The 13136-nt window shown below is 50.0% G+C and overlaps 1 protein-coding gene across 7 annotated transcripts in view; it reads right to left on the bottom strand.

The window, feature by feature from the left end:
• The window catches only part of LOC139234174 (talin-2), a 379178-nt gene that overhangs the window by 69977 nt on the left and 296065 nt on the right, over positions 1-13136 (bottom strand). For all 7 annotated transcript variants that reach the window (XM_070865210.1, XM_070865207.1, XM_070865213.1 and 4 more), the window contains 3 exons: positions 12281-12413; positions 8608-8709; positions 8339-8509 (listed from right to left, as the gene is read on the bottom strand). In XM_070865210.1, coding sequence (XP_070721311.1) covers positions 8339-8509; positions 8608-8709; positions 12281-12413 — 406 coding nt within the window. The remainder of the gene's footprint in view (positions 1-8338; positions 8510-8607; positions 8710-12280; positions 12414-13136) is intronic.

The raw sequence follows: 13136 nt of genomic DNA, 5'->3' as shown, positions 1-13136 counted from the left end.
ACCTAAATTGGGATGTTGGAAGTGCGACGCTATACCGGGCACCTCCTCAGAGGGAGCAAGGGAGGGCGTCAGTCCAGCTGTTCCATGGGCCCCTCGGCTGGACACTGAGTGGCACGCGTGGTGAGCTCACGGACCAGAACCCAGAGACAAAGAGGCTGATCATCAATCTCATCGCTAGAAGCTGTGGGAGGGGAATCAGACCCTTCACCGACACAATGAAATTACAGGCAGCAAGGTGCAATGGATTGTTTGGCCCAGGACGAATGCAACATGAAGACACTTAGTTCTGTCGCTTTGCTTTAACCATTAGTTGATCGATGACACACCATTCATTGAATTGACGAGTTCGACACATCACGTGCAAAGTGCAGCAGCCTTCACTGAAATCGAAGGGTCAGACTGATATACATACTATAGAAAATTTGGCAGATGAGGTACAACGTAGGAAAATGTGAAGTTATTCACTTTGACAGAAATAATAGAAAAGCAAATTATAATTTCAATGGAGAAAACTGCAAAGTGCTGCAGTACAGAGGGACCTCACTAACGCTAAAAGTTAGTATGCAGGTACAGCAAGTAATCAGGAAGGCAAATGGAATGTTGGCCTTTATTGCAAGGTGGATAGAGTATAAAAGCAGAGAAGTCCTGCTACAACTGTACAGGGTATTGGTGAGGCCACACCTGGAGTACTGCATACAGTTTTGGTCTCTATTTAAGGAAGGGTATACTTGCATTGGAGGCTGTTCAGAGAAGGTTCACTAGGTTGATTCCGAAGATGAGGCAGTTGACTTATGAAGATAGGTTGAGTAGGTTGGGCCTACACTCATTGGAGTTCAGAAGAATGAGAGGTGATCTTATCGAAACATAAAAGATAATGAGGGGGTTCGACAAGGTGGATGCAGAGAGGATGTTTCCACTCATCGGGGAAACTAAAACTAGGGGACACAGTCTCATAATAAGGGGCCGCCCATTTAAAACTGAGATGAGGAGGAATTTTTTCTCTCAGAGGGTCGTGAAACTATGGAATTCTCTGCCCAGAAAGCTGTGGAGGCTGGGACATTGAATATGTCGTGTATGGAGAACGAGTCAGACTGAACACTGTGAGCTCAAAGTAAAGTGTGACCGTAGTCTTTTATTGCAGGTCTCCAGAGTGCCTCTCCAACCTGTGAAGCCTCCTTAAATACCTGTGCTCCCAAGGGATTAGGGGAGCCCTCTGATGGCTGTATAGAGTAAATACAAGTCCACATATATAACAACATGCCGCCACAAAGTCAAGAGTGTAACTATTTACAATGTGAGTCAATCTGGGGCCTTTCTTGCCCTGGTTGATCGTCTTGGTGTGAAAGCTGGTGTTGTTGCATCATTTGTTGGGCCCTTGCTGGACTGCTGTGGATGATGGGTTCTGCTTTGTGGTCAACCGTGGTGTCGGTTGCCACTGGTGTGTGTGTTGGGGGAATCAAAAAAGGTAGGGTCCAAGGTGGTTTGCTCAGGGTAGTCCGTGAATCTGAGTTTGATTTGGTCCAAGCGTTTCTGGTGAATGAGTCCATTTGAAAGTTTGACCCGAAACACCCTGCTCCCCTCTTTGGCCACGACAGTGCCGGGAAGCCACTTGGGACCTTGTCCATAATTTAAAACAAATACAAGAAATCTCGTGTGACACATTTGCGCTATCATGGTATGCACTTTGTTGAAGCCGCCTGCTCTCTACCTGTTCATGTAGATCAGGGTGGACTAACAAGAGCCTTGTCTTAAGTGCTCTTTTCATGAGCAGTTCAGCAGGTGGGATTCCAGTGAGTGAGTGGGGTCTCGTGCGGTAACTAAGCAGGACTCGGGATAGGTGAGTCTGCTGTGAGCCTTCAGTTACCCTCTTCAAGCCTTGCTTGATGGTTTGCACTGCTCTCTCTGCCTGACCATTGGACGCTGGCTTAAACGGGGCAGATGTGACATGTTTGATCCCGTTACGGGTCATGAATTCTTTGAACTCAGCACTGGTAAAACATGGCCTGTTTTCACTTACCAGGACATTGGGTAAGCCGTGTGTGGCAAACATGGCCCGCAGGCTTTCAGTAGTGGCAGCGGACGTGCTAGCTGACATTATCTCACATTCAATCCACGTGGAGTATGCGTCTACAACCATAAGGAACATTTTACCCAAGAACGGGCCTGCACAGTCGACGTGTATCTTAGACCACGGTTTGGAGGGCCAAGACCATAAACTTAGCGGCGCCTCCCTGGATACATTGCTTAACTGCGAGCATGTATTACATCTGTGAACGCAGGACTCTTAAGTCCGCATCGATACCGGGCCACCACAAGTGGGATCTGGCTATTGCTTTCATCATTACGATGCCTGGGTGGGTACTGTGGAGGTCACTGATGAAGGTGTCTCTGCCCTTCTTGGGGACCACAACTCGATTGCCCCACAGAAGGCAGTCTGTCTGTATAGACATTTCATCTTTGCGTCGCTGGAACAGCTTTATCTCTTCCTGCATTTCCACTGGACCAGCTCCCATGAAGCACATAGCTTTTGACTAGAGATAATAAGGGGTCCTGGTTGTCCAGATTTTGATCTGCCGGGCAGTGACGGGTGATTGCTTACACTCAAATAACCATGGCTAGATCTGCGGGCTGCGCCATTTCCACCCCCGTGGTGGGCAATGGCAGCCTACTGAGAGCATCGGCACAGTTTTCTGTGCCTGGCCTGTGGCGGATGGCGTAGTTGTATGCGGACAACGTGAGCGCCCATCTCTGGATGTGGGTCGCTGCATTGGGATTTATCTCTTTACTCTCGGAAAACAGGGATATAAGTGGCTTATGGTCAGTTTCCTATTCGAATTTCAGCCCAAACAAGTACTGATGCATTTTCTTTACCCCATAGACACATGCTAACGCTTCTTTTTCAATCATGCTGTAGGCTCTCTCAGCCTTAGACAGACTCCTGGATGCATAAGCAACCGATTGCAGTTTCCCGAAATCCTTAGCTTGTTGCAATACACACCCGACGCCATATGACGACGCATCACATGCTCGTACCAAACGTTTACATGGATCATACAACACAAGCAATTAGTTTGAGCATAACAATTTTCTCGCTTTTACAAAGGCATTTTCTTGGCATTTGCCTCAAACCCATTTGCCCCCTTTTCGTAGTAAGACATGTAGTAGTTCTAGCAGGGTGCTGAGACCCGGTAAGAATTTACCAAAGTAGTTCAAGAGTCCCAGAAACGACCACAGCTCCGGCACGTTCTGTGGCCTCGGTGCGTTCTCGATTGCCTCCGTCTTCGCGTTGGTGAGCCTGATGCCGTCTGCCGCAATCCTCCTTCCCAGGAACTCCACTTCAGGCACCAGGAAAACACACTTCAAGCGTTTTAACCTGAGCCCCACACGATTGAGTCGACTAAGAAACTCCTCCAGGTTCTGCAGATGCTCGACTGTGTTCCGACCTGTGACCAAGATGTTGCCCTGGAAGACCACAGTGTGTGGGACCGACTTCAGTAAACTTTCCATGTTTCGCTGGAATATCGCCGCCGCTGATCGGATTCCAAACGGGCATCCGTTAGAAACAAAAAGACCTTTGTGCGTGTTGATGCAGGTGAGGGCCTTCGATGATTCCTCCAGTTCCTGCGTCATGTAGGCTGAGGTTAGATCCAGCTTCATGAACGTCTTTCCTCCCACCAGCGTTCAAAGAGGTCGTTGACCTTTGGTAGTGGGTATTGGTCCTGCAAGAAGAAACGATTGATCGTTACTTTGTAATCGCTGCAGATTCTGACGGTGCCATTTCCCTTGAGGACTGGGACAAATAGGACTGGCCCACTCGCTGAACTCGATCGGTGAAATGATGCCCTCTCGTTGCAGCCGGTCTAGTTCAATCTCTACCCTTTCTCTCATCATGCACGGTACTGCTTTTGCCTTGTGATGGATGGATCGCGCCTCCGGAATTAGGTGGATCTACACTTTTGCTCCTTGGAATTTCCCGATGCCTGGTTCGAACAGTGAAGGAAATTTGTTTAAGACCCGGGCACATGAAGTGTCGTCAGCGGGTGATAGCGCTCGGACATCGTCCCAGTTCCAGCGTATCTTCCCCAGCCAGCTCCTGCCGAACAGTGGGGAACCATCACCCGGTACCACCCAGAGTGGTAGCTTGTGCACCGCTCCATCGTAGGAGACCTTTACGGTAGCATTGCCGATTACAGGAATCAGTTCTTTAGTGTAAGTTCTTAGTTTCGTGCGAATTGGAGTTAAGACTGGCCTTGAGGACTTGTTGCACCACAATCTTTCGAATGTCTTTTTGCCCATGATGGACTGGCTTGTGTCCGTGTCCAGTCCCTTGACACCGGGAGTCCATTTAGTTCAACATTCAGCATTATCAGGGGACAATTCGTGGTGAATGTGTGCACCCCATGTATCTCTGCCTCCTCAATCTGAGGCTCTGTTTTGTCGTGATCCTCCTCTGCAACGTGGTGGTTTGCAGGTTTAACAGGCTTAGCAGCTCGCCTGCACACCTCGTTGGAGGTGTCCCATTGTTCCACAGCCCTTGCAAACGTACTCTTTGAATCGGCATGAATGGAAACGATGATCACCCACGCAGCGCCAACAAGGTGTTAATGGCCTTGCATTCATCACCCTTGATGGTAGACTCTGAGACATCTGTGGACGTGTAGCTGCAGGTATGTGTGACCTGCCCTGTATGTTACGATTCGAAAACAACATCACTTTATTCACAGTACTTGTAGCAGCATTTGTGTGCTGAGAGATTTGCTTAGTATTGTCACTAGTGGCAATGAACGCCTGGGCTATCGCTATGGTCTTACTCAAGGTTGGGGGCTCTACAGTCAAAAGTTTGCAAAGTATGGTTTCGTGGCCAATGGCAATTACGAAAAAGTCTCTGAGCATGTGCTCCAAATGTCCTTCAAATTCGCAATTTCCTGCAAGGCATCTCAGCTCGGCGACATAACTCACCACTTCCTGGCCTTCAGACCTTTTGTAGATGTAGAACCGATACCTCGCCATCAGAACGCTTTCCTTCGGGTTTAAATGCTCTCGTACCAGTGTGTACAAATCATTGTATGATTTCTCTGTGGGTTTCGCTGGAGTGAGCAGATTCTTCATGAGACCATACGTTGGTGCCCCACAGACGGTGAGGAGGATCGCTCTATGTTTGGCAGTGCTCTCTTCCCCATCTAGCTCGTTGGCCACGAAGTATTGGTCGAGTCGCTCCACAAACGTTTCCCAATCATCTCCCTCCAAAAAGTTCTCCAGGATGCCCACTGTTCCCTGCATCTTTGGGTTCGCTATTTGTATCTTGTCGCCAGTTGTTGTGTATGGAGAAAGAGTCAGACTGAACACTGTGAGCTCAAAGTAACGTGTGACCATAGTCTTTTATTGCAGGTCTCCAGAGTGCCACTCCAACCTGTGAAGCCTTCTTAAATACCTGTGCTCCCAAGGGATTATGGGATCCCTTGGGACTCCGGAGAATGAGCCCTCTGGTGGCTGTACAGTGTAAATATAAGTCCACATACCTAACAGAATATATTTAAGGTGGAGATAGACAGATTTTTGAGCGATAAGGGAGTAAAGGGTTATGGAGAGTGGGCAGGGAAGAGGAGCTGAGTCCATGATCAGATCAGCCATGATCTTATTGAATGGTGGAGCAGGTTTGAGGGGCCGTATGGCCGACTCCTGCTCCTATTTATTATGTTGTTATGAGTGTCAGAGAGCGCCCAGCATAAAGCAATCTCCGCTGCAAATTTGAATGGAACGTGCGCTGCAGCAGATTGTAAATCCCGCAGATGCGCCAGTGCTCCATGTACAAGCCCCGTGAGGGCACAGCCGTTTATGGGGTGGCACCAAGCCCCCTCGCCAACACCACCCATCCCGGCTTCAGTCTAAGGCCTCGATGGATAATTACATCCACAGCTCAGCCCCCATCAGTCCCGGGGAGGGGCTCCCTTTAATGTGGAGGGCAGCTCCCGATCGCACCAGTTGTGGCTGTCGCACATTAGCGTATAAAATTACTCGTCACCATTGAGGAACAGGAGGCCGCTCAGCCCCTTGAGCCTGTTCCGCCATTCAGTGAGATCACGGCTGATGTGCGACCCAACTCCCTTATCCCATACCCCTTAATACCTTTGGTTAACAAAAATCTATCAATCTCAGATATAAAATTAACAATTGATCTAGCATCGATTGCCGTTTGTGGAAGGGAGTTCCAAACCCCTACCACCCAGTGTGTGTAGAAGTGTTTCTAACTTCACTCGGGAAAGGTCTGGCTCCAATGTTTAGACTATGCCCGCTAGTCCCAGACTCCCCAACCAGCGGGAATGGTTTCTCTGCATCTACTCTATCTGTTCCCCTTAATATCCTGAAAACTACGATCCCTTGTTTGTGTAATCTCTCCCCATAACTTAATCCTTGAAGTCCGGGTCACATTCTGGTAAACCTACGCTGCACTCCCTCCAAGACCAATATATCCTCCCTAAGGTGTGGAGCCCAGAACTGCTCACAGTGCTCCAGGTGTGGTCTAACCAGGGTTTGTACAGCCGCAGCATAACTTCTACCCCCTTGTATTCTGCTCCTCTGGAATAGGCCAGCATTCCATTAGACTTTTTGACTATTCTCTGTACTTGTCTATAACATTTTAATGATCGGTGTACCTGGGCCCCCCAAGTCTCTTTGGCCCTCTGCTGTTTTCACCATTTAGAAAGTGCCCTGTTCGCTCCTTTTTAGGCCCAAAGTAGATGACCTCGAACATGCCTACGTTGAAATCCAACTGCCACTGTTTTGCCCATTCACTGAATCTATCGATAGCCCTTTTGTAATGTTTCGATTGAGAGTCAAAGGTTGATCTTTTTTCTCGGGTTATGAAGTGAATATATTCCCTGCCCGCCCGCCCGCCCGTTCCTTACTTGCCAGTTACGTCCTGCCCTCCCCCCAGGCTTTGCCCCAGTCCCTCTCTACGTGCGACCAGTAGGCGCACGGGATAAGGTCAATGCTTCATTCTGTCTCCGCACCCCCCCCATCCCCCCGTTACCTGCACCCGGTCCCCACTCAGCCCCTCCCTCAGCTGTGGTCAGGAACATAGAAATTTACAGCTCAGAAGGAGGCCATTTCGGCCCATCGTGTCTGAGCCGGCCGACAAAGAGCTGCACGGCCCTCGGTCAGCAACCCTGAAGGTTACATTATAAACCTATGAACAATGGCGGAAAGGTAAAGAGTACCCAGCCCAACCAGTCCGCCCAACACAACTGCGACACCCCTTACACTGAAACATTCTACACTCCACCCCAACCGGAACCATGTGATCCCGATGGATATCAAACCCCCGCCCACAATCCCTACCCCAGGCTCGGACAGTTGCTATACCGAAGGTCGCCAACTCTGTCTGGACAGATTCGTCACATGACTGACCGCCTCCAGCCGCCCCGCCCCCCACATTCCCGCCATTGGTCGCCCGACACGCCCATCCTCACAGGACTCCGCCTTCCTCTGCTGATTGGACGGTAAACATGTTCTTCATTACCTGATTGGATGATGCTTGACTATCAGTCAAACAGACTTTTAAAATCCTGTATCTTGTATTTTTATAACGAATAAGTGTCAGCCGTGGCTCAGTGGGTAACACTCTCGCCTCTGAGTCAGAAGGTTGTGGGTTCAAGTCCCACTCCAAGGACTTGAGCACAAAAATCTAGGCTGACACTCCCAGTGCAGTGCTGAGGGAGTGCCACACTGTCGGAGGTGCCGTTTTTTCAGAAGAGATGTTAAACTGAGGCCCTGTCTGCTCTCTCAGGTGGTGCAAAAGATCCCACAGCACTATGTCGAAGAAGAGCAGGGGAGTTCCCCCCAGCGTCCTGGGGCCAATATTTATCCCTCAATCAACATAACAAAAACATTATCTGGTCATTATCACACTCCAAAAGTACTTTATTGGAAGGCGCCTGGAGACGCCCGGTCGACGTGAAAGGTGCTATATAAATGCAAGTCTTTCTTTCTTGAATGAAGAAATGAAAGAGAAACAATTTATTTATTGCCCCGATGATTTTTCTCCTGGGGTTTGCTCGCAGCAGTGTCCCGGAGATTAATCTTCTATTCCGGGTGACTCCAGGCCAATCCTGGAGGGGTTGGTAACCCAAGCTATACCTCACTGGTAACCACACCACCCTGATCCATTGCAAGCTGAAACCCATCTCAGTTTAAAAAGCCGAAGTAAATGTTAAACTACCGGCGTTATATTGAAAAAAAAACATGAAGTTAGCCTCCAAATTGAAAACACACGTGAGATATTTCGGATGCCATTATTTTGACAGCGAGCTGAAAATTGGCCTCATGCGTGGCACCGTACCTTAGGGTTTCCACCGCCTTCCTTGGCTGCGTAGAGCATTTGCAAGGCGGACTCTGCCAGGGTCTTGGTCTGGTCCAGCACGGTCATCTGCTGCTGGTGGTCCAGGAGCTGGGACGCCACGCCGATGGAGGCCAGGGTCAGCGGCTCAAAGTAACTGGCCAGCTGGGTGACCTGCGGGTAACGGAGCGAGACAATCAGAGGCTGGAAATGTTCACCGGGAAACGCAAAAGGCGAAGAATCGGGGGGGGGGGGGGCTACTCACGGCCTACCTTGTGTCCCAGCTGTGCGGCCTCCCCTCGGGCAGCCGTTGTTATCGGGTCGATCAGGTGCCCGATCTCCTGCACGGTAGAACTCATCTGTTCCTGCAAAGCCTGGTGGGACAGGGAACAAGGCGGGAAAAGGGGGCTCAGAGCAGGCCAAAGGAAACAAGCAACAGATTTCAGGGCAGTTCCGAGTTGGAGTCACACCACCGTCTGTAGGCCTGGTAACCATGGGGACGAGGCATAGGGGCCTGGGTGTTGCATGGAGTGAATATACTGCTTCAAAATTTATCCTTCTCCCCCCCGCCCCCGCCAAACATCTTGGGCTCGGACATGCTCAAACAGACTGCTCACAACCCTCAGGTTTCCATATTTACGAAAGAATATACTTGCTTTGGAGGCAATTCAGAGAAGGTTCACTCGGTTGATTCTGGGGATGAGGGGATTGACTTATGAGGAAAGGTTGAGTAGGTTGGGCCTCTACTCATTGGAATTCATAAGAATGAGAGGTGACCTTATGGAAACGTATAAGATTATGAGGGGGCTTGACAAGGTGGATGCAGAGAGGATTTTTCCACTGACAGGGGAGACTAGAACTAGAGGGCACCAGCTTATAATAACAGGCCTCCCATTTAAAACAGAGATGAGGAGAAATTTCTTCTCTCAGAGGGTTGTGGATCTGTGGAATTTGCTGCCTCAGAGAGCTGTGGAAGTTGGGACATTGAATAAATTTAAGATAGATAGACAGTTTCTTAAACGATAAGGGATTAAAGGGTTATGGGGAGCGGGCGGGGAAGTGGAGCTGAGTCCATGATTGGATCAGCCGTCATCGTATTAAATGGCGGAGCAGGCTCGAAGGGCCAAATGGCCTACTCCTGCTCCTATTTCTTATGTTCTTATGTTCTCAGTCCTATTCAGGGTATGGTAGCACAGTGGTTATGTGACTGGGCCAGTAATCCAGAGGCCTGGACTAATGATCCTGAGACATGAGTTCAAATCCCACCACAGCAGCTGGGGCATTTAAATTCAGTTAATTAAAATGAATAAATTACGATCAGTAATGGTGACCATCAAACTACTGGATTGTCCTAAAAACCCAACTGGTTCACTAATGTCCCTTTAGGGAAGGAAACCTGCCGCCCTTACCCACTCTGGCCTATACGTGACTCCAGACCCACAGCAATGTGGTTGATTCTGAGATGGCTCAGCGATACCAAACACTAACAGCACACGGACCACACTGGCTCACGGCGGCTCACCACCACCTGAAGGACAATAAGGGATGGGCAATAAATGCCAGCGACAGCTACATTCCACGAACAAATATTAAACATTTCTACCCTGAGCTGAGTCTCCATCACCCAGACCACCCACTTCCAGCTCCGTGACATTGCCCGACCCGCCCCTGCCTCAGCTCATCGACTGTCAACGATATCATCCTCGCCTTTGTGACGCAAACTATTCCAGCGCTCCCCTGGCTGGCCTTCCTCCATCCTCTGTAAACCTCTGCTCACCCAAGCCTCTGCTGTCCCTATCCTGCCTCGCACCAAGTCCCGCTCTCCCATCATCCTGTCTGCATTGAACATAAGGAGCAAGAGTCGGCCATACGGCTCCTCAAACCTGCTCCGCCATTTAATAAGATCATGGCTGATCCGATCATGGACTCAGCTCCACTTCCCTGCCCGCTCCCCATAATCCCTTATCGGTTAAGAAACTGTCTATTTCTGTCTTAAATATATTCAATGTCCCAGCTTCCACAGTTCTCTGAGGCAGCGAATTCCACAGATTTACAACCCTCTGAGAGAAGAAATTTCTCCTCATCTCAGTTTTAAATGGACCGCACCTTATTCTAAGACTATGCCCCCTAGTTCTAGTCTCCCCCATCAGTGGAAATATCCTCTCTGCATCCATCTTGTCAAGCTCCCTCATAATCTTATATGTTTCGATAAGATCATTCTTCTGAATTGTAATGAGTAGAGGTCCAACCTCCTCAACTTTTGGCCATTAAGAAACCCCATTCCTCATCCCGTCACCTAGAATCATAGAAAGATACAGAACAGGAGGAGGCCATTCATTCCATCGTGCTTTTGAAAGAGCGTTCGAATCAGTCCCACTCCCCCTGCTCTTTCCCCTTGGTCTGCAAATTCACCCCCTTCCAGTATTTATCCAATTCCCTGTTTGAAAGTTATTATTGAATCTCCCCCGCCCTTTCAGGCAGCGCGTTCCCGATCACAACAACTCGCTGCGTCAAAAGAAGTAATCTCTCCTCTAGCTCTTTTGCCAATTACCTTAAATCTGTGTCCCTCTGGTTACCGACCGTCCTGCCACTGGGAACAGTTACTCCTTATTTACTTTATCAAAACCGGTCATGATTTTGAACACCTCTATCAAATCTTCTCTTAACCTTCTCTGCTCTAAGGAGAACAATCCCAGCTTCTCCCATCTCTCCACAGAACTGAGGTCCCTCATCCCGGGCACCATTCTGGTCAATCTCCTCCGCACCCTCTCCAAGGCCTTCACATCCTTCCTATAGTGCGGGCCCCAGAGTTGGATACAATACTGCAGCTGGAACTCCCTCCCTATCAGCACTGTGGGAGTACCTTCACCACACGGACTGCAGCGGGTCAAGGTGGCGGCTCACCACCACCTTCTCAAGGGGCAATTAGGGATGGGCAATAAATGCCGGCCTTGCCAGCGACGCCTACATCACCGTGATCCACCATCCTGAGCATCTCAGGCTCAGCCTCCCTGCACTGCTTCTCTGTGTCTGTTACCTCCCACCAAAATAAACAAAGCCTCCCTTCTGCTTCAAGCTGGCTCTCGTGCCGAGACCTGGGTAGTGACTCACGTCGAAGATCAAACCTTGGGGGCTACCCATTCTGTGCCAATCTCCTGGGGAGGTCCCCTCTACCATGGGAGAAGATGGAATCATAGAAATTTGCAGCACGGGAGGCCAGTCAGCCCATCGTGTCTGCGTCGGCCGACAAAGAGCTATCCAGCCTAATGGCCCTTACGGCTAAAGGGATCAAGGGGTATGGAGAGAAAGCAGGAATGTGGTACTGAAGTTGCATGATTAGCCATGATCTTATTGAATGGTGGTGCAGGCTCGAAGGGCCGAATGGCCTACTCCTGCACCTATGTTTCTATGTAATCCCACTTTCCAGCTCTAGGTCTGTAGCCCTGTAGGTTACGGCATTTCAAGTGCACATCCAAGCATTTTTTAAATGTGGTGAGGGTTCTGCCTCTACCACCCTTTCAGGCAGTGAGTTCCAGACCCTACCACCCTCTGTGTAAAGAAATTTCCCCTCAAATCTCCTCTAAACCTCTCCCCTATGACTTTAAATCTATGTCCCCTGGTTGTTGACCCCTCTGCCAAGGGAAACAGGTCCTTTCTATCCACTCTATTCAGGGCCTCTCATAATTTTATACACCACAATCAGATCTCCCCTCAGCCTCCTCTGTTCCAAAGTAAACAGACCCAACATCTCCAATCTTTCCTTATAGCCAAAATTCTCCAGTCCAGGCAACATTCTTGTAAATCTCCTCTGCACCCTCTCCAGTGCAATCACATCTTTCCTGTAATGTGGTGACCAGAACTACACGCAGTACTCCAGCTGTGGCCTAATCAGTGTTGGGGACTCCCCTGTAGCGAATGGGGAAGAGCAGACAATTTATCCATTACCTCCAGTGAAATGTCGTCTCGTGTTGCCAGGTTCTGACTGACAGCTGCCAGGGAGGCTTGCTCAATCTCCCGGATGCACTTGTTGATGTTGTCAATCGAACAGTCACATTCCCGCTGGCCTGGAGCCTTGTCCCTTGGGCAGAAAACAGGTTTGAACAGCAGCCGCTCACACGCACGTTAATACGTACACCAGTCTCAGCCCGCAACAGGCAAACTCGCCGACGCTAGGGTCAATAATTAGGAGTGGTGCTTGTGTTCATTGCCAGCCACAGATACTGCTTAATGCAATAACTCAGTGTCGTCAAAGGTATTGATGAATTATGAATTGTGAGCCGCCCTGACCTGTGTGAGAACACCACTGTAGGTCGAGGCTATAAATAGAGCTGGAACAAGCCACTGCAGCTTCCAGCGCGAGCCGCTCCAATTGTGCGACGGCTTCGAGGTGGGCGACTGCATGACGTCACCAAGACCCAGGTCGCTGTTTGGAGCGTGGGCAGGCGCATCGGCGGGGCCCTGGTAAAGGAGAGGAGTGGGAAGGTCATGGTGGACTTGTGATGAGGGATCGTGGCTGCGATTTGGTGGGTGATTGTGACAGAGGTTCGGCAAATGTTTGGTGCGGAAGAGCGGTGGGAGATCGTGGCGGAAGTGCGGTGAGGGATCGTGGCGGAGGAGCGGCGAATGAGGGTACGGGGCCCAGAAGAGACGAGGGCCCAGGGGCAGCACGGGCCCAGCCCACACTGCGATATGTGCGCGCACTCGGTCCGTGCAGCAGAGCTGGTCTCCAGTCGTCCTGGTTAACCCTTGCCACTGGACCAAGACCTAGCTCTGTCAAGCCCGTGTGGTGGCTGGTGTGCAA

Source organism: Pristiophorus japonicus, chromosome 21, assembly GCF_044704955.1.
Source record: "Pristiophorus japonicus isolate sPriJap1 chromosome 21, sPriJap1.hap1, whole genome shotgun sequence".
Classification (NCBI taxonomy): Eukaryota; Metazoa; Chordata; class Chondrichthyes; family Pristiophoridae; genus Pristiophorus; species Pristiophorus japonicus.
The sequence above is the reverse complement of the archived record's forward strand: the minus strand, read 5'-3'. Positions and strand labels throughout refer to the sequence as shown.